We start from the raw sequence: 19,455 nt of genomic DNA, 5'->3' as shown, positions 1-19,455 counted from the left end.
GCTCCAGACACTCCCCTGAGCTCCCTATCACACTGAGGTCCCCATAACTCTGAGGTTACTGTTATTAGTACATTGAGGTTTTTGGCACCATGATCTCCTGGTTACCCCCAGATCACTGCTACCCTAAACCCACTGTTACCTTGGGATCATTGGTATTCTGAGCTTGCAGTTACCCTGAAATCCATGTTGGTCTGAGGACACAGGTACTGTAAACTCCCTGTTTTCCTGAGCTACCTATTCCACTGAGGTCATGGTTAGCCTGAGGTAATTTGTAACCTGAGCACCCTGTTAAATTGAAGGCACTGTTACAACTGTTACCATGAGCATCCTGTTACATTGCGGACATCGGTACCCCTGATATCACTTTTATCAGAATAAGAATCAGGTTTTTTGGCCAAGTGTGTTGACACACACAAGGAATTTGGTCCCAGCTGTTTGTGACTCTCAAAAGTACAGACATAAATAACATTATACAACATTATACAAGACAATACAGACAATGAGGTTATGTACATAAAGTGTGAGAAGTGCATGTTAGTGCAAATAACAGTATTGTGCAATATTATGGTTTTTGTAAAATATGCAGCAGCAGTAGTGTGTGTAACATATACAGATGATGTGATGACTGACAGTTCTGATAATGCAGTACTTACAGTATAGGTATGAAGCAAGGAATATAATTATGGTGAGTTGTTAATCAGGGTGATAGGTGGCCTGGTGAAAGAAACTGTTGCTGTGTCTGGCAGTTTTGGTAAACAAAGTTCTGTAGTGCCTGTCAGAAGGGAGGAGCTGAAAGAGATTGTGTCCAGGGTGTGAAGGGTCAGTAGTGATTTTTCCTGCCCAGTTTCTAGTACTTGCATGGTACAAGTCCTGGGGAGTGGGTAGGGGCACCAATCATTTTTTCCTCTGTTTTTACTGTGTGTTACAGTCTGTTCCTGTTCTGATTTGTTGCTGCACCAAACCAGATGGTGATGGATGTGCACAGGACAGATTCAATGACTGCAGTATAGAACTGCATCAACAGCTCCTGTGGCAGACCGTACTTCCTTAATTGAAGTAGAAAGTACATCCTCTTCTGGGCCTTTTTGATAATGGTGTTTATGTTGCACTCCCATTTCAGGTCTTGGGAAATGGTAGTGCCCAGAAACTTGAAGGACTCCACAGATGACACAGGGCTGTTGGATATTGTGAGAGGTAGTAGTGTTGAGGGATCTTTTCTAAAGTCCACTATCATCTCCACAGTTTTTAGGGTCTCTAGGCTGTTCTGACTGAACAATAACACCGGATGCTTTACCTCCTGCTGGTATGCAGGCTCATCGCCATCTTGGATGAGATCTATGAGCATAGTATCATCTGCAAATTTCAGTAGGTTAGCTGTTGGGTCACTTGAAGTGTAGTCATTGGTATAGAGGGAGAATAACAGTGGGGAGAGGACACATCCCTGAGGAACACCAGTGCTGATTGTCCGAATACTGGAGGTGACACCTCCCAGTCTCACCTGTTGGAGATCCACTGACAGGTGGCAGGGGGTATAGTGAGCTTTAGGAGTTTGGAGTGGAGAATTTCCGGAATTATTGTATTAAAATCCGAACAGAAGTCGACAAAGAGAACCCGGGCAAATATGGGCTGTCAAGGTGTTGCAGAATATAGTGCAGCCCAATGTTGACTGCGTTGTCCACACATCCGCATACGGTATTAGATTTCTAGTCATTGCACTTGACACAGGATATATAGCACCTGGAATTATTTCTGCTGCTCATTTATAATAGAAAGTAAAATATGTTGTAACCGTCCATGCTATAAGATATTTATAGATTCTGAAATACTCAGGGAATAACATTATTCACCTCCATATCGAAATTAGAAAAAAATGTCTTTCAGACGCATCCTTCAATGCCTTCTAGTCCTTTAACAGCAGTTACACAAACACCTGACTGTGGTCATTTTTTACATTTAACAAACATGTCTATCACAAACAACATGATGTGAGTTTTGTGTTTTTATCTGCTGCGTTGAGAAAATAGACATAATGACAGAGACGGTGTTGAGCAAATATTTACTGCATCATTTGTTTGTTGCATAAACTGGCAGTTTGCACTCTAGCAAGAAGGAAGAAAATTCCGTTATATTGTGGAACTGTTGATAAAGTGAGATTGTGTTTACAAGAGATTGGGTGACTCTTTGTGTGCATCAGTTCACTGAGACGCTGAAATGAAATGTGGATTTAAGCCACATTGTAAAACCAAACATGTCACGGCACTGAATGGATTTTGTTTTCTTGCCAAATAAATAACCCCGATAACAGAAATTATGATTTATTTTGTTTATGATCGATGTTCAGTAAATGATCTCAAATACAACACTGTGAATTTACTGAATGTGCTAAACTTATTGCTAAAAAACAGTTTATTATTGACAGATGGCTATTGTAGAAGTGTTATGTCATATTTCAAATGAGTTGACGTTAGTCGGTCCTTTGACAAGCTTTCAAATAAATTATAAATTGTACCTTCGAAGGGGTGATATGGATGGATGGTAGTCAGGCGGGTAGGATAGTAGATAGGCAGGCAAGCGGACAGGCAAGTAGGTGGGCAGGCAAACATGAATAAACAAGAATGCTCCAATGGCTTAGAAATGATTAGCAGGTTAGATGATTAAAGTGGTACAAATTATATCCAATGAGAGATCAAAACAAACAAAAATATCTCCAAAATCCAAAAGTCTTGTAAAGAACTATATGCCTCTACCCCTTTCCTTTGTTCTCTAGATTAATCTAACAGGTGAGTGGCAGCCATCTTAACATTAAGGCCATCTCAAGCTCTGTCAAATTAAAGTTCCTATTCAAAATAAAGGTATCAACTAAAGGGTATGGGTGCTCCTATAGCACATATTACCATTTTACCAAAAACAAAAAATGGCTCTTACAAGAAGCTTTACATCAATATGAAAGTACCAGGTAAAATCTGATCCAGAATTACTTGCACCCTTACATGGTAAACATGCATTAAATAGTCACTAATGATCTGTCGTTATTTATCTTAAACCTATTAATATTCTTTCTTCTAAAAAAGGTTTATTTGTTTGAGGCTCAATTTCAAAGTCAAATGTGTTCAAGTGAAGAAGTGTTGCTTATTACTAAAATGGGAAAGATTAAAGAACACAAATGAAAAGAGACAAAAGTGTGTCAGCATTCAGTAATCAGGCTAATTAGAGCTACATGTCTGAAAAGGCCGCATTCACTTGTTAGGGCTGTAAGCATTAAGATGCTTAAAAACATTTTCCCAGACGGTTGATGCATCCAAATCCCCACAAACATGGTCTAGTTGGTATACAATTAAAATTCTGACATGAACATCACAATTTTCTGCCATAAACCTCATTTTAGGTTTAAAAAAAGCACAGTAGATGAATGACAGTTTTTTTTATGTTTACAGGCTGTTTTATTTATTTATTTTTTTATATCAAGTATTTGCTTTGATCTGATGAAATATTTTGCAAACTTCACAACCAAACGCTGATTCATCATCACTCCTGCTGTTCTCTGCACTTTACTCGACCTTGGACAGTGTCATTATGGTTACTCTTCGAGAGCCATTCTAGCAGTGTCATGTGAAGCAGTAAGAGAACTCCACCTGACGTTATCCTCAGTGGCTTTGTTTTTCCACATTTCTCTCTCTCTTCACTCTGACTAACTCCGAGCTAGCTGTGTGTAAGCACAAAGGTTCTGCTGGTGTGTAGTAGGTGCTCTGTCGCATGTCCGCAGTGAGACGATCCTCCTGAAATATTGATTCTCCTCTATTTCTGCCTCTGTGTACCAGCTCCAACTGTCAGAAAGATCAGCATTTCCCCATCTCACCTCGAACTCCTCGAGCAGCTGGATGTTGTTATATTTTCTGGCCTGTTGCGCCTTATCGAAGAACTTAAGGAAACGAAAAACAACAGTAATACTTGAAATGTGATGCTGTGCTAGGCAGAGTCCTGCTTTAAGGGAAGAGTGGCATATATAACACAAAATTAGTTGTATGTATGTATGTTTTTCTGTTCACACACACACCAGTCCATGTCCTATTTAATGTTTGTGTGTTTGTCTGTGCGTGTGTGTGAGTATGAGAGTGCGAGTGTGTGTGTGGTTGTGTGTATGTGCACACACTTTCTCACTCACTGGTGTGTGTTTGTGTGTATGTGAATAGAGAAGCATACTTTGCTGATTTTTTGTTATTGTAGGTCTTATAGAAGGTTTCTATTTATAGGGTAAATGAGAGATGATTTGTTGTTGCAGTGATAGTAAGTGATAAACAGGAGACAAGGCTGCTGCAAGGTTCACTGAGGCAAAGGAGATAAAGAGGATAAAGTCTCAGTATCGATCGAGTGGATGATGACGAGGCTGCTTAGAGCAGAACAAAACTGTTCACAAAAACTTATTCATAATCACCAACTGAGAGAAGAGTTCAGCATGTATACAAGCTCTCTCTCTCGCTCTCACACTCTCTCTCTCACACACTCTCTCTCTCTCTCTCTCTCTCTCTTTCTCTCTCTCTCTCTCTCTCCAGTTCATTGTGTGCTTCATTGTCATGACTGTTTTCACAATGTTGCCAAATACAAACAATAATATCAAATAAAGGTAAAGAAAAACAAACCCAGAACATGAATATATACTTAATTAAATTATCATATGTATGCGTAAAGATGTATAGAGTCAAATTTCATTTATTTAAATTACATAGCTATTACTGCTTCACCTGCGGCCATGCGCTCCTCTGCTTTCCACAATAGAGGTGGTGCTGAAGTGGCGCTGTCCCTTCAGCACCAGGTGGTAGTCATGCGAGGAGCAATGTTATTACTCTTCTATTTTATGTGTATAAAGATTTAGGCAGGGTGTGAAAAAATGCCTCTGTCTGCTCCTTCCTTTATGTCACTGTCACATAAATACACCAAACAAATCAAATCAAATTTAGATTTCATTTGTCACAAAATTTTAGTTGTACTGGCATGAACAGCAGCTCTTGACTGCAGTCACATGACTTAGCATGTACTGTTAAATGTAATAATAATGATAACTAGACTGTGAATACATTGACATAGTTGATACATTCAGTCAATACATTACTTTAGCGATAATAAATACTGAAAGTGTCCATCATGTGCACGTTAGACAAAGGATTATTATACTATTAGAATTATTAACTGCATTTTTTTCAAATAAATCACCAGCATGGAAAAAATGGATAGTATCTTACAAGCCTACTGTTTAGCTCGATTCTGTGTTGATGTCAGACTGCAGACAAGAAAGTTTTAGAGTGTAAGCCCACAACTGTACACAATCTGAGTGTAAACCTTCTGAAATCGCTGACCCTCAGTCCTGTACACCTCTTTCTTTCTCAGAAGATTCCTCTGCTTTCGTCTGTGTGTGGAACAGAAGTTACTCATGAGGAAAAGTAATTTCTCAGAGCTGTTCAGTTGCGACTAAGCTCTCTCAGGGAGGAGAGAAGGTTGTTCTCGGCTCCATGCATTACTGCACTTTAGTCAAAGTCATCGCGCTCTCCAGGGCTAAATGTGTTCCTTAAACAACTGCCACTTAAACACAGTCTAATCTTCAGTCTAGGTATATATTATATGACGTGCAGGTTTCAGTCCATCTCCATGAAACTTCATTTTGATGACATGGCTATGATGTTTTTATGGCTAGATAGAACATGGAGCTATTTTATCACATTTGGACTGTTGACCCGTGTTGATGTTTGTCTCAGACTGTTCATGTCATGTAAATGATGTGGATATCTTAAAGCTGAACAAGATGGCCTTGATGTTCATTATGAAGCTTTGCATCAAGCCATATTGTCCAACAAGATTTAGTTTCTTTATTTATGTTAGCGATATTAGATCTTAGATATCTTGGCTGCTTTTCCTGTCTTTGTTGATTAATCCCAAAACACACATGTATGCAGAGTTACAGACTTCTAGACACACTAAAGCTTTGGTTTAAGTTTAAATAATATCTGTCGTCTGCAAAAAATGTCTGTGACAATTGTACATCAAAGTGCTTGTTGTGATTCTCAGATACTCTAGATATAATATACATCAGAAGATAAAGACGGGCAACAAGCACACCGAACAAAATCTATCTCCATTCAGGCTTCAACATCCTCCGTTTCTTATACTGTACGATTTAAAAAAAAAAAAAAAAAGATTTTTCACTCTCTATTTATCTTTTTTTCCACAAGGACATTCTCAATAAATTGGACAACTTGGACTCTTGTGATTTGGAGGAGGATGACCTCATGCTGGATGTGGACCTGCCTGAAGATGTCTCTCTCCACAGTGGTACGTGCCATCACTCAACTGTTTGAAGATCCACTTTAACTGTGTAGCAGCTCAGATTCTTTCAACCGAACCTGCATTCTCTTCTTTCCACCGCTGTGCTGTACCTGTGTGCCTGTGCTGAGATGAGCTGGCCATTTAACTGGAGATATCACAGAATGAGTCATGTAGCAGACTTAAGAAATTATATTTTACCTTAATTGCACTTTTCTATGTATTATATATATATATATATATATATATATATATATATACACACACACACACACACACACACACACACACACACACACACACACACACACACATATTTTGGTATTTAAACATTTCATCAAACTCATGCACAAGAGTTTACAGTATGGCTGAGGTACAACCAAACAGGTCACAGTTTTTTTTATCAGTCAGTATGAGGCATAAAGTGTTAGAGCTTGGGAGTGAAATTTGACTGGGACCCTGCAATATGAAATGAGGTGGACATTTTATTAATATTTCAGGGGCTTTTAACCAAACTGAGAATGACCGAGACACGATATAATGTAAACATCCTTTTCAAGAATGTAAACAGTAGCAAAGGTGTTTCAAATCTACTGCGCATGTCTGATCCTGAAACATTTCTGGTGGTTTCACTGGTACTGGTATGTTAAGGTGTTTTCAAAATCTCACAAAATAAACGATCAATTGAAATTACTAGACCCTCTAAATAAGACTCTTCAGTTAAAACGTTTACCTCAAGTAACATATACAGATGTGTCATCATGTAGATGAAACTGAGAGCGTCTTTACGAGAGAAGCTGTAAAAGCTTATCGCAGTCAAGATACTATATTCTAAGCGGAAAATTTGGGAACATCTGCTCCTACAGTGTGGACGACATTTGTCTTGTCTGTGGTGAAGTCAGACTCTGGTTGGGGTCAAAATCTTACTCTGCACGGTTCATCCCTAATGAGGCTGGTGAGGTTCTTGCAGGGATAGTAAATCTGTATGTCTGTGCAAATAATAAACTACATGGTTTTGCTGCCATGTTGCTGCAATCCTTGTTGCTGTAGTACACTGTGTAAGAGAGTGTTAAAATGGTCAGTAAATAAACAAAGTTTTTTTTATCTTTAAAATTCTAAAGCACTAAACTTTTAAATAAAAAAAAGTTTTTCTACTTTTAAATAAAAGACAATTAGTACATGTATAATGTCATAAAATCTATACTTTTTAATAAAAGTGAATTTTGCCAATGTAAGTGCATTCATGCATTTCTTGTTGGTATCCCACCTTCTCACTTTCATTGCTGCAATTCAGGCATCATGCCACGTTACGTTCTTTGGAAATCGAAGCACTTTAATTTCCGAAAGAAGGTTTTAGAGGTCTTGGAGAATTAAAAACTGAACCAAACAGTCTTAATCTGGATGTTGACATTTTTAATCATGCCATTAAATGGCATCCTGATGATGTTAGAATGCTCACAACAACTAACTGGAAACGTTTAAGGACCAAAGGCATCACTTCCATAAATCCCCAAATAACCATTGGAATGCTCTATAAATCAGCAGCTGAGGGATTATGGGACTTGCTAAAACACTTTAGGAGTGGCAGCTTGACTGTGGTGGTGTCTTAAGCTCACAACCCATTGATCAGTATATACTCCCAGAGCTACTGAGCAAGCAAAGTTTAGAAAATATTTAAGTGCTGGTGTTTAAGTGGTGCATCACTAGTTAGCTGCTATCTCCTGCTGTCACTCAGACAGGATCCTGATGATCCTCCTGTGGTTTCATTTCTACTGCCTCTCAGATTGAGTCTGACCAGAGAAAGGCTTTTACATGAACACACAGCAGAAATCCAATCTGGTTTCTGAGTTAAACAGGTTTATTATGCTTTTATAAATATTTTATATATATATATATATATATATATATATATATATATATATATATATATATATATATATATATATATATATATATATAGGTAGTTGACAAATGACCAAGAAAAATAATACTAATTAGAATCATTTTCAGCATGAATAGATGAATGGTGTCACACCAAAGGACAAAAAAACCTTACTTCAGTGGTCTTAAAACATAGTTAAATATTTAAACAATTCTGAGAGAAACTTACCATGTGCACTTCTCATGGCCTTCATAGGGGTCTTCAGTCACATGACCTTGAGTGGGGTCTTTCAATTAAATGTAGTTGTCCATGATATTGCCCAAATTAAAATTAGGTTTTTGCATAACACCAAAGGACATTTTTTTTCTGTGACAAACTTTATGAAATTCCTACACTTTTAGAAATGTATGTATATGAAAAGTGATGGCCACTTAGTGAAATAGACACTTGCACAATTATGCCAGGAGTGTTCATTAAGATTTTTAAACATTATTTTCTTTATTTATAAAATGTAATATTTATGAAATAATGTTGTTTACCGTCACACCATAGGACAATTTTGAGATTTGGCTCAAAGTTCTAAAAAAACTAACAATAACTTGGGTATTAAAACAACAAATTCATATAAAACAAGAAAATGTTTAACCATTTACAGTATTCTATTATTATTATGAAAATGTGAAATAAATTATGTTTTATCTTCTGTGACTGAAAAAGCCATGTCACATCAACTACCCATATATATATATATATATATATATATATATATATATATATATATATATATATATATATATATATATATATATATATATATATATATGTGTGTGTGTGTGTATGTGTGCGTGTGCGGGCAGGTGCGGGTGTGTGTGGGGGTATGCGAGAGAGAGATTTTCTCTTAATGTGAACCTCAGAGCTTTTGAGACACCAGACTCCTATCAGATTGAGTAATGGCCTGGTATTACTGCTCATATCTTCACAGGCTGCAGCTCAGGGCTGTTTAACTGTTATCACTAAAGCACCTGGTACTTTTACGCTTTGGACATGAACTCTGAAACAGGCCATGGATTCTTGCCCTAGTGCACACGCTGTCCTTTTTAAACTGCTCGGTTGCATTATTTACAGACTGCCTTCTATATTACAGATGTTGAGGTAGCGTCCCATTATGATCTCTCAGAGAGTGATTACTGGCCATGGAGAAAACGACAGCAGTGCAGAACGGAGCAGCTACACTACGAGGGAAGGTAAATGTCTGTATTCAATCAATTGAAATTGTGAACTTGTAATTTATGTTTGTATCCGTTTGGGAAAGTTTACCGTTTGTCTGTGTGTGTGGCACATCCGTTAGAGGGTATTGACCGTTAGAACCTGACGGGTAGGTCGTGTTGGACACAGTGCACAGTGTTCAGTAAAAATGAAAACCTAAATTTCAAATGTAAATAAGCTCTTAACTGAATCTTCTTTTATTCAGTAATGCATGTCTCTTTTTAAAATGTAGTTTGAGCTAGCTGTCACTGGGGCTTTAGTGTTAGCTTTTGCTAGCGTCTTATTCGTAAAGCCACTACTGTAGAATCGCGATTTTCTAGTCTGTCACAGCTACAATAAAAAACATGAGACGGTTCTTAAAATGGGATTTGTGTAGTTTGCCTAATGATTTCTCTTTAACATTTAAAATATTAATTGAAATGTACTGAAAAGCTGAAGTTTGGATCTAAAAAAACAAAGAAAACTTTTATTCTTGCTAATCTAATACTTACAGACAAGGCTGTATATGTTTATGCTCTACATCCTGGTCAGTCATGCAGCTTCAGGAAATGTTCATTTCAAACCCATTTTATTGAAATGAAAATGTGGAAAATCTCTGTGATCTGATCTGTTTAATGGCGGTTGGTGCCAGTTTGGGTTTTTTGGACACACACTCACCCGAGGTAGACATGTCTTTGAACAAGTCATTGAGGTTTTTTCCTCACTTATTCATTGCGTCTCGCCACATGATTGGCTGATCATATGGTTGAATGAATAAGCAGGTGTTGCTGCTCTGTCACTCTCTTTAGCAGCCTTTGGGTCTGTTCTGTTCAAGTAAATCAGCCTGAGCACCACAGGAAAGTGTCCAGTTTTTCACCAGTACACCGTCTCCACCTCCACCCAGTCACACAGATCAACATCTCCTTCTTGTTTCTGTCCCATTACACTGCTCTTGTTATATAAAATGTTATACAGGCCATCGTTCTAACTGTGCCCTGAATTAATCTACCTTTTGATTAATTGCAGAGACGGAGTTCTTGAGGCGTTTGATAACGGTCACACACTGGACTTGAGCAGGAGAGGATCAGGAGATTCGTCTCTGGATGAGTTGATGCTGGAGCACATGGCCCAGGACTGCTTGTCTGTTAAAGAACAGCTGTTTCATCTGAGGACACTGCTGCAGGTCTGTGTCTGTCTGTCTGTCTCTCTCTCTCTCTCTCTCTCTCTCTCTCTCTCTCTCTCTCTCTCTCTCTCTCTCTCTCTCTCTCTCGTGAACAGGTTCTAATATGTTATAGAGACATATACAGAGGACACTCTGCTTAGAAATATAATTTATTTAACATATACTGAAGGAGCCTCTAGTGTCAGCCTTTTGTAACAGTCAGAGGTAATGCAGGAACTTTAAGTTTTAATTTAAATTAAGATTTTATTCTCTTTTAGTCATTTATTCATTAATGTGACAGAGTGATGTGATAATAATAATAATAATATTAATAATAATAATAATAATAATAATAATAATAATAATAATAATAATAATGTACACCACAAGTCTCTGAAGCTGTGCTGTGGTACCAAGATGCTTGCAGCAAATCCTTCACGTCCTTAAAGTAGTAAGGCGGAACCTTCATGGACTTGTTTGTCCAGCACATCACACAATCGGGTAGAGATCTGGTGAATTTGGATGCCAACACCTTGAACTATTCTCAAACTGTTCCTGAACATTCCTGAAGATTTATCGATCCAGCTCACCTTTTTACATTGGTCCATGGTCCAGCTCTGATGCTCATATGGCCAGAGTCAGATCTTTCGGTGGTGTACAGCGGTTAGCATGGGCACTCTAACCAATCTGCAGTTACACAGCTCTCATGTACATCAGTGAGCTCTGGTTCACCAGTTGTCCTTCCTTGGAGTACATTTGGTAGGTACTAACCCCTGCATACCAGGATCACCCGACATGTCCTGATGTTTTTGAGACGCTCTGATCCAGTCATCTGGACATCACAATTTCCCCCATTTTTCTTGCTTCCGACACATCATCTTTGAGAACATTGAACCAAGACAATCAGTGTTTGACTGGTTTATATACATACTATACTGAACTTTTCCCCTGTTTCTGAATCATATATATATTCTGATATTTAACCAGTTCGCAATTGTTCTCATTTCGAGGAGAATATTCAAGGAAAATATTAAAAGCATTTAAAGAAAACAACAATGCAAAAATACACTATGTGTAAGATGAATGCATTTCTGTCGTGCCACTTAGGAGCCAATAATATCGCTTCTAGGGTATGTGCACGTCAGAGGGGAACAGACAGCATGTAATGATAAAAACCTAATGAGGAATTAATGATCTTAATTAATATTTTGTTGTTTATCTCTCATACAAATAGTTTCCTCAGGCTTTCTTCTGACAGCTGAGAATCTCTTCATACCTTAATTACACATTTCACCTTTTGGCCAAACGGAAATGAGAATAAACAGGATTTTAAATGTCTGTTTTGATACACAAGACATGCATCACTTTGGGTTTTATCAGTTTCTACTTTAAACGTCTGTTTTTCTGCCATAGCTGACCTTTGACATAGGAAAACTTCTTCTCCCGCTTGATCTTTAGTTGAAAATGGTGCAGAAACGCTTGTTCTCTGCTTCATCATTTTTTTGTATTTCATGTGTCTTTCGGAGCTGGAATGAGCTTTTTCCAGATCTGTTATTTCGTCTTTCTTACATGTCTTCAGAGTACAATGAGGCTTTTCAGGATTGGCGAGGCCGTGTAAAACTATCATTCCCTGCACTCGGTCAGAGACGGCACTGCTTTTCAACAGAGCACAAATCATATTGACACTCTACCCCGGATAAAAGCTTGGCAATCATGAGGACAATTTTCAAAGGTACACAATAACACATCATCCCCCGGTCCTATTGCAGAAAAAAAAGTCGATATCTGTGTCTGAAGATACCGATTTCCTTAAAGAGCAGAGACGCCGTTTTGCAGAGAGACGACATGCTAATATCTCTTTGCTGTAGACAGAAGTTCTAGACGCTGTGTAATTACAGAGACAGTATTGCTTTTGCCGTGCTTTATTTACTCTGTGGTATAATAGGCAGTGTCTTTTGAAAAATGTGTCTTGCTCTTTTGCATGTTTTTTATTTTTATTTTAAAGTGAAACGGTAGGAAAAACTAAAGCGTTTATGGATTTCTTTTGCTTTCCACCGAACGATTGAGTACACTGACCTCTACATTTTTAAGCTATTGAAGGATAAAGCTTAATGACCACATTTTTAGAGGCATTTCAGTCTCTGTCTCATCAACTGAGGTAAAAGTCACTGGTTTAAACACCAGCCATCATCATCGTCTCTTCACTCCACCGATCTCAGTTCACCTTTCTCAACAATCCGGGAGAAATAATCTCTCATTAACTCACTTCACTTCTCTTTCTTCTGATCTTTTTAACCGTTTACTGAAAAATGTTCAAACTCGGTGGTCTGTACAGAGCGTGTAATCGTTCTTCTCTGTTTTGATGATGATGAAAACGATGATGAAGTATTAAGGGAGCAGGAGCATGGAGGACATTTTGACAGCCACTATCTGATTACAGACAGATCAGGATTATGTCTGTTTTACGACAACACGAAGATTTACTGCGACTCGCTCGAAGCCTGATGTTCACTGTGTGAGGAAATTACACTTAGCTTTAGTCTGTTTTCAGACTGACTGTTTCTTAAGGTGTCAGAATGTTAGAAGCAGTTTTGGCCAAAACCATATTTAAAACTTCAGTCACAGGGTTTGTGCAGAAATCGTTGAAAGGTGTTCCAATACCTCCTCAACTGCTTCCTTTCCTTTAATTTTCTTTCTATTAACCGACACTAAAAAGAGCTCCCCGTATGGGCCACAACAGGTATAACAGCTCACCCCAGGGAGGAACTGGTAACATTAGTCTGGGCTCTAATCATGTGGCAGAGAGCAAAGAATCAAGAGAAACAATCCAGCATTACAGTTTTACAGGTTTGAATTTATCGATGCCTCTGTCCTGTGGTGAAATATCCACTGGGTCGATAATCCTGCTAGTGAATGGTCTCTGTGAACGAAAAGGAAAAATAATCCCACATGTAATGTGCCTGGGTAAGCATGGCTGTAATCCTGCAGCTTTTCAGTATGAAAAGAAGAAGATTTTATTTGTCACATATACATTATCACACAACGTAATCCCTTTTTGAATATCTTATCTTGTTAGAAAGCTGGGATCAGAGCACAGGGTTGGCCATGATACAGTTCTCCTGGAGCTCAGTGGTTCAACTCTGGTAGCTTGGGTGTGTTGGGACATGAACCCTTGACCTTCTGATCTGTAACCTACAGCTTTAACAGTCGAGTCATCATAGCCCTAAACGGCAGAATTCATTCCAGTAAATGACCATGCGTACCTCCAGGGTGTGTATTCCTGACTCATGAACAATATTCATGGGTTTAAGCAGGATAAAGTACTCAGTGATTAAATCTGAAAATTCTTCTTGTGGTGTAGAGGGACTTGTTGAGGAACGGTGGACTACTCTATACATTTATATCAGCCATGTTCTACCACACAGCATCTAACTTTATTACCCGTCAGTTCCATAGAGAAGCCGTTACATTCAGAATGATCAGATAACTCGAGATCAAGGCAATTAATTTCATTCTTCTCATCCAGCACTTCTCATCATGGTTGAGTTAACAGTCCATAAAAAGTTTCAGGCATGTTTTTTGTATCATATTAGGAGATGTGTCAGGAGGAGATATCAAATCAACCCCTAACTGGCTTACACAAAACAATATTAGATTATTATGTTCTTGTATTGTAATCACATTGACAACATCCAAACATCCCAGTTCACCAAAGCTCACTATGCTCATGAATTCTCCACATCTGCTCTTTTACTTAAGAAAAAATTAAGTATTAATAAAAAAGCTTGACTAAACAAATGTGTTTTCTGCCTGGACTTAAACACTGAGACCTGAACACTAATTGGAAGGCTGCTTCATAACTGCAGGCTTTGTATGAGAAGCTCTGCCCCCTGCTGTAGCCTTCATTATACAAGCCTTCCAACAAAGAGCACCCTTTCATTGAAGCAGGTGTGGAGAATCATAAAGGTTTGCTCAGCGTATGCAGAACAAGACCAATGCTTTAGAAGCCTAACTATATAGAGCTTTATAACTCTAGCAATATTTTCTATCTATCAAGGAGAATAATATGATCAATAATGTCAGAAATAGACATTTGCTACTTTAACCAGCGCCGTCTCATTACTGTGATGAGGCCTAAATCCTGACCGATATAGTTTTTAGGATCTGGGAGATTTAATATCGGACTATAATCAGACAGCTGACCCAGGTCGAGGTTTTTTTTTTCTTCTGTACATTGTCAGTGTTAAGGAAAGAAATTATTATTTTCTGAAGAGATTTAACTCATCAACATGAACACAGTTTTCATGCTGGATTAAAAAAATTCCCCGAAGTCATTCAGGATTGTTGAGACTCAATTACCTCATCAACATTCTGCACAGGCAGTTGCTTCCTTGAACACTGAGCTCTCAGGTCATTTTGTTGTTGTGTGTCATGATGGATATGATTAGGACTCGAGACTTCATGAAGACCAGAATACTGATTTGGGCAGCAATGCGTGAGCTTGTTGACGTTCCGCTCTCCTGGCCAGATTAATTCCTTCATTAAACTGGGTGAAGAGTCGACCGTTTATTTGCTTGTCATAATTAAGGCAGTAGCTTTACTGCATTGTTTCCTGCACTATTCATTTCCATTTTGTTGTTTGGTTCCTTTATTGCACTATAAACAAGAGCTGGAGATGGTTTAATTACATCCCAGGTGAGACTTGATGCAGGTTAGAATGGAAGTGGTTAGTGTTAAGGGTAAGCTGTTGTGCAGAATTAGGCTCATTGTGTGTGTGTGTGTGTGCTTGACTTTTTAGTTTGAAGAGGATGGATCAGTTGGTGAAGCCGAGCATTTAGTGTCCAGTCCGTCCTCTGAAGAGCCGAGTTATCAAGTAAGTTTTTTGTATTTCAAGCAAAATTCTGTTTTGAATATTTAAAAATGTAAAGCTTTAAGTGTAATTTTTTGTACACATAGTTATTTGTAAAGTAATAATCTTTGCATATCTTGTTTATTAGCCAAATTCAAACCACATCAAAACTGACAATCTGTGTGTCTCTTAAAACTTTCCGTCCGCCCGTTTATTCTTGCTTGGAAGAGGGTATAGTGTGTGTGAAGAACCACGACCAAAAATATGCTGATCTAACGACCATTTTTACCGATAACAAGCTGCTACTGTAGAGCAAGACATAGCCATATGGGGGCAGGGCACATACAAACCAGAGAGCATTTAACAGAAGACTAAAGCGGGATGAATCTTAAAAAAAATTACAAGAATATCTCCGAAATAAGGTATTTTGATTTCAGTAGCTCTTTAAACATAATCACAGTTATGATGATCACCTTTTTTCAGGTCATTTCTCCAGAACTTTCTCTCCTCCAGAAGAATGCAGAATGACACACTGCAACTCAGGCAGAAAATATGATTACAGTCCCACTTGCATGAAGGCAATCAGGTCCAATACACTTTATTCCCCTGCGTGTCACCAATTCATCTTCCTTAGCATTTTTCCTCATCAGTTAATAAAGTTCCTTTCATTAGCACTGGCCTGCTTATCCCACTGTTTGCCCTTGGGTTTTATTGTATTATCTTCACACCGTGCTCTGGAGAATACTGAGACAGATAAAACTGCATCACACAGTTACACCTCACCTTCTTCTGAAGCTGCTTTACCACAGAAACATTTACCACAGAAACATTCTCAACTACACGCTAACGTATACTGCTACACGCTAACGCATGCTGCTTACACACAAACACATGCTGCTTCACACTAACAAATGCTGCTACACGCAAATGCATGCTGCTTCACGCTAACACAGGTTGCTACACGCTAACACAGGTTGCTACACGCTAACACAGGTTGCTACACGCTAACACAGGTTGCTACACGCTAACACAGGTTGCTACACGCTAACACAGGTTGCTACACGCTAACACAGGTTGCTGCACCCTAACACGTGGCTGCTGCACCCTAACACGTGGCTGCTGCACCCTAACACGGGGCCGCTGCACGCTACCGAGTGGCTGCTGCACGCTACCGAGTGGCTGCTGCACGCTACCGAGTGGCTGCTGCACGCTACCGAGTGGCTGCTGCACGCTACCGAGTGGCTGCTGCACGCTAACACGTGGCTGCTGCACGCTAAAACATGCTGCTACACGCTAACGCAAAAACATGCTGCTACATGCTAACACATGTGCTAATACAAGCTAAAGACACCTTAAAACATGCTAACACGATACACACGAACATGTTAAAACCCTAATATATGCTTATACACACTAACACATAATTATACACACTAACACATGCTACTACAGACTAACACACACCTAAACACACTAACATTCGCTAAAACATACTAACACACGATAATACACAACCACATAATACAACTAATACATACACACTAACAAATGGCATCACATTCTAAAACACGCTAACACATGATAATACATGCTAATAAATGCTAACGCATACTTTTTTATTATTATTACATGTATTATTACTATGAAAAATACTAATTCACTCTAAAAGTATCTTTCTACTGTTCTTTTTGTCTGTATTGCTTTGTTATGTTTGTTGCAGTGAGACAGTCAGGGGAGTGTGTCTGGGCAAGATTACAAAAGTTTGCGTATCTAATTATTGTAGTGGCTTCAGAATGAAATGCATTCAGCACTGCAGCACTTAAATGAGTCGTGAATGCTAACGATGAAGAGCGAGGCTGGATTGTAGAAGTAACAGTAAAACCTGAACTGAAACAACAAAGTGAAGCTTCCACACACACACACACACACACACACACACGTGACGTGTCACATCAGCGCCATCTCACTGTACGCTTCACTTGTGCCGAATAATAAGAATTATTTGAATTCTTTGTTACTTCACATCCGATTCTTTTTGTTTAGTGTGTTAGCGAGCACAGCAGCACCATCATCAGGCGCTAATAAAAACACTGCATGGTGTAATGATGACAGGAGCAGACTGTAGATTCATGCTGCCAATCAGTGACAGTAATAGCGGTCATGTGATCAGACAGAGTCTCCTGATATCAGCGAAGGTGCAGATGAAACACAGTCCTGGATGTAATGAAGGTTTTTTTTTACCCTAGAATATCAGTGGAAGTGAAATTCAATGAGCAACAAGTTACACAAATGAACACATGACACATGAACACAATTTTTCTGAATGAAATATTACTTTTACTTAACTTTTCTGTCGTTTGGTGGAATCAGGACACGAACCCAGCCAGACTTTAAACACCGACCGGCTTTACACCTTTCGGTCGGTGCCTCGTCTGAATCAGAGGGAATTTTTATTCTTTTCATTTATTTGCTTTTGATTTATTTTGATCGGTCTCACGTTGTAAGCAAAAAGCAAAAGAAATATTACCTGAGGTGTTGAGGTGTGTGTAGGGATGAAAATGTCCTCATACGTTTCGTTCATCCGTCGCTCAGAAATGTACAGAGATGGAAAAAAGTTAGAGAAGCCCTTCCAAAATGCAAGAATTCATATCGTCAATGAAGGATTTGAAAATTTTTAAATGATCGAAGTGATGAGATTTGTTTGTCAAATCCAGAGTTAAGTTCAGTTTCCCTGTTTGTTCATCAGTCATAATCTCCTGAAAACTCTAGCTACAACTCTCTTTCTTTTTCAGTATAGCAAAAAATGATAATAATAAAATGATCAAAAATAAATAAATAAACACTTGATGATTCACTCCCTGAAGTGAGTCGATTCAGTGAAGAATCACGTTCTCACTAGCGCTGGTTGTATTAAACAGATTCTGATCACCTCACTGATTTTCCAGGTGGACGATCTGTTAAAAGAGGTGCAGAAGCTAAGAGAAGAGCTCCGAGGGAAAGACGCCCTGATTTCTAAACTCACTCAGCAGCTGGTACATGAATACATTTTTTACAGTTCCAACAAATAAGCAAACATTTATTTACTTAATTGTTTACTGAAGTACTTATTTCTGACATGGGGATAATGCACGTGTAAAACAATGTGCTTGGCCAAGCCTGATGATGATGATGATGATGATTCAGTTCATTGAAACATGAAATCTGACTGTATTGCATGTGAGCGTACTGATGAGGGTTTGAGAGAGATATAAAGGACTAAAGTGCTGCTGCATCGCTCTGTAGCCAGAGATAAAGTGAGGGCTAAATCCCTCTGCGACAATATCAGCATGGCATTGTGGGTAATGGAGGAAAGTTTAAGCTACAATTTCCTTATGAAATAAACCATTGATGCGGCTGAGGTGTCTGGAGGGATTTTCGCTGCGTTTAATATTTGGTGTGTGTGGAGGTGTGTGTGTAGGGATGTGTGTGGGGAATTGGGGGGTATGTCTCACTCGCTCTCTCTCCCTCACTCCCTTCTCTCTTTTTCACTCTTTCTCCCTCCTTCACCCCTTCTCTCTTTTTCACTCTCTCTCTTCCTCACCCCACTCTTTCACTGTCTCTTCCTCACAATGTCTCATTTTTCTCCCACTCTCCCTCACCCCCCTTCTCTCTTTCTCACTCTGTGTCTCTCCCTGAGCGTGTTGCGGATGGTCTCGCTGTTCAGTTCATCCCCAACGTTTCTGCTCTACTGGTGTTGTTTTTCATGTTTGGGTTAATTTATCTTCTTGAACTGCTGTTATTTTTGTTTATTATTGTTCTCTAAAACCCTCACTGCAGCTGACAGGCATTAGAGCAGCATACACACACACACCCCACACCCAACACACACACTTCCAAATCTGCATGTGTCCCCAAGTATTTTATTCATCTTACAGCAATTAGCAAGTTACTATTTTAAAACAAATATTTATTATCAACACGTCATATTGATCTGTTTATAGAGAAATGTTAAATTTGTTTGTCTGT

General features: G+C 38.7%; 1 protein-coding gene across 5 annotated transcripts in view; it reads left to right on the top strand.

The window, feature by feature from the left end:
- ccser2b (coiled-coil serine-rich protein 2b) overlaps window positions 1-19,455 on the top strand; it is a 51,753-nt gene that overhangs the window by 19,426 nt on the left and 12,872 nt on the right. For 3 of the 5 annotated variants that reach the window (XM_027177522.2, XM_047817306.1, XM_047817305.1), the window contains exons 4-8: window positions 6,222-6,321; window positions 9,339-9,438; window positions 10,466-10,622; window positions 15,400-15,474; window positions 18,396-18,482. In XM_027177522.2, the coding sequence (XP_027033323.2) occupies window positions 6,222-6,321; window positions 9,339-9,438; window positions 10,466-10,622; window positions 15,400-15,474; window positions 18,396-18,482 (519 nt within the window). The remainder of the gene's footprint in view (window positions 1-6,221; window positions 6,322-9,338; window positions 9,439-10,465; window positions 10,623-15,399; window positions 15,475-18,395; window positions 18,483-19,455) is intronic. The other 2 variants (XM_047817304.1, XM_047817307.1) reach the window with 1 other exon arrangement.

This window comes from Tachysurus fulvidraco, chromosome 8 (genome assembly GCF_022655615.1).
Source record: "Tachysurus fulvidraco isolate hzauxx_2018 chromosome 8, HZAU_PFXX_2.0, whole genome shotgun sequence".
In the NCBI taxonomy this organism is placed as follows: domain Eukaryota; kingdom Metazoa; phylum Chordata; class Actinopteri; order Siluriformes; family Bagridae; genus Tachysurus; species Tachysurus fulvidraco.
This window is presented reverse-complemented; position numbering and strand designations above follow the sequence as displayed.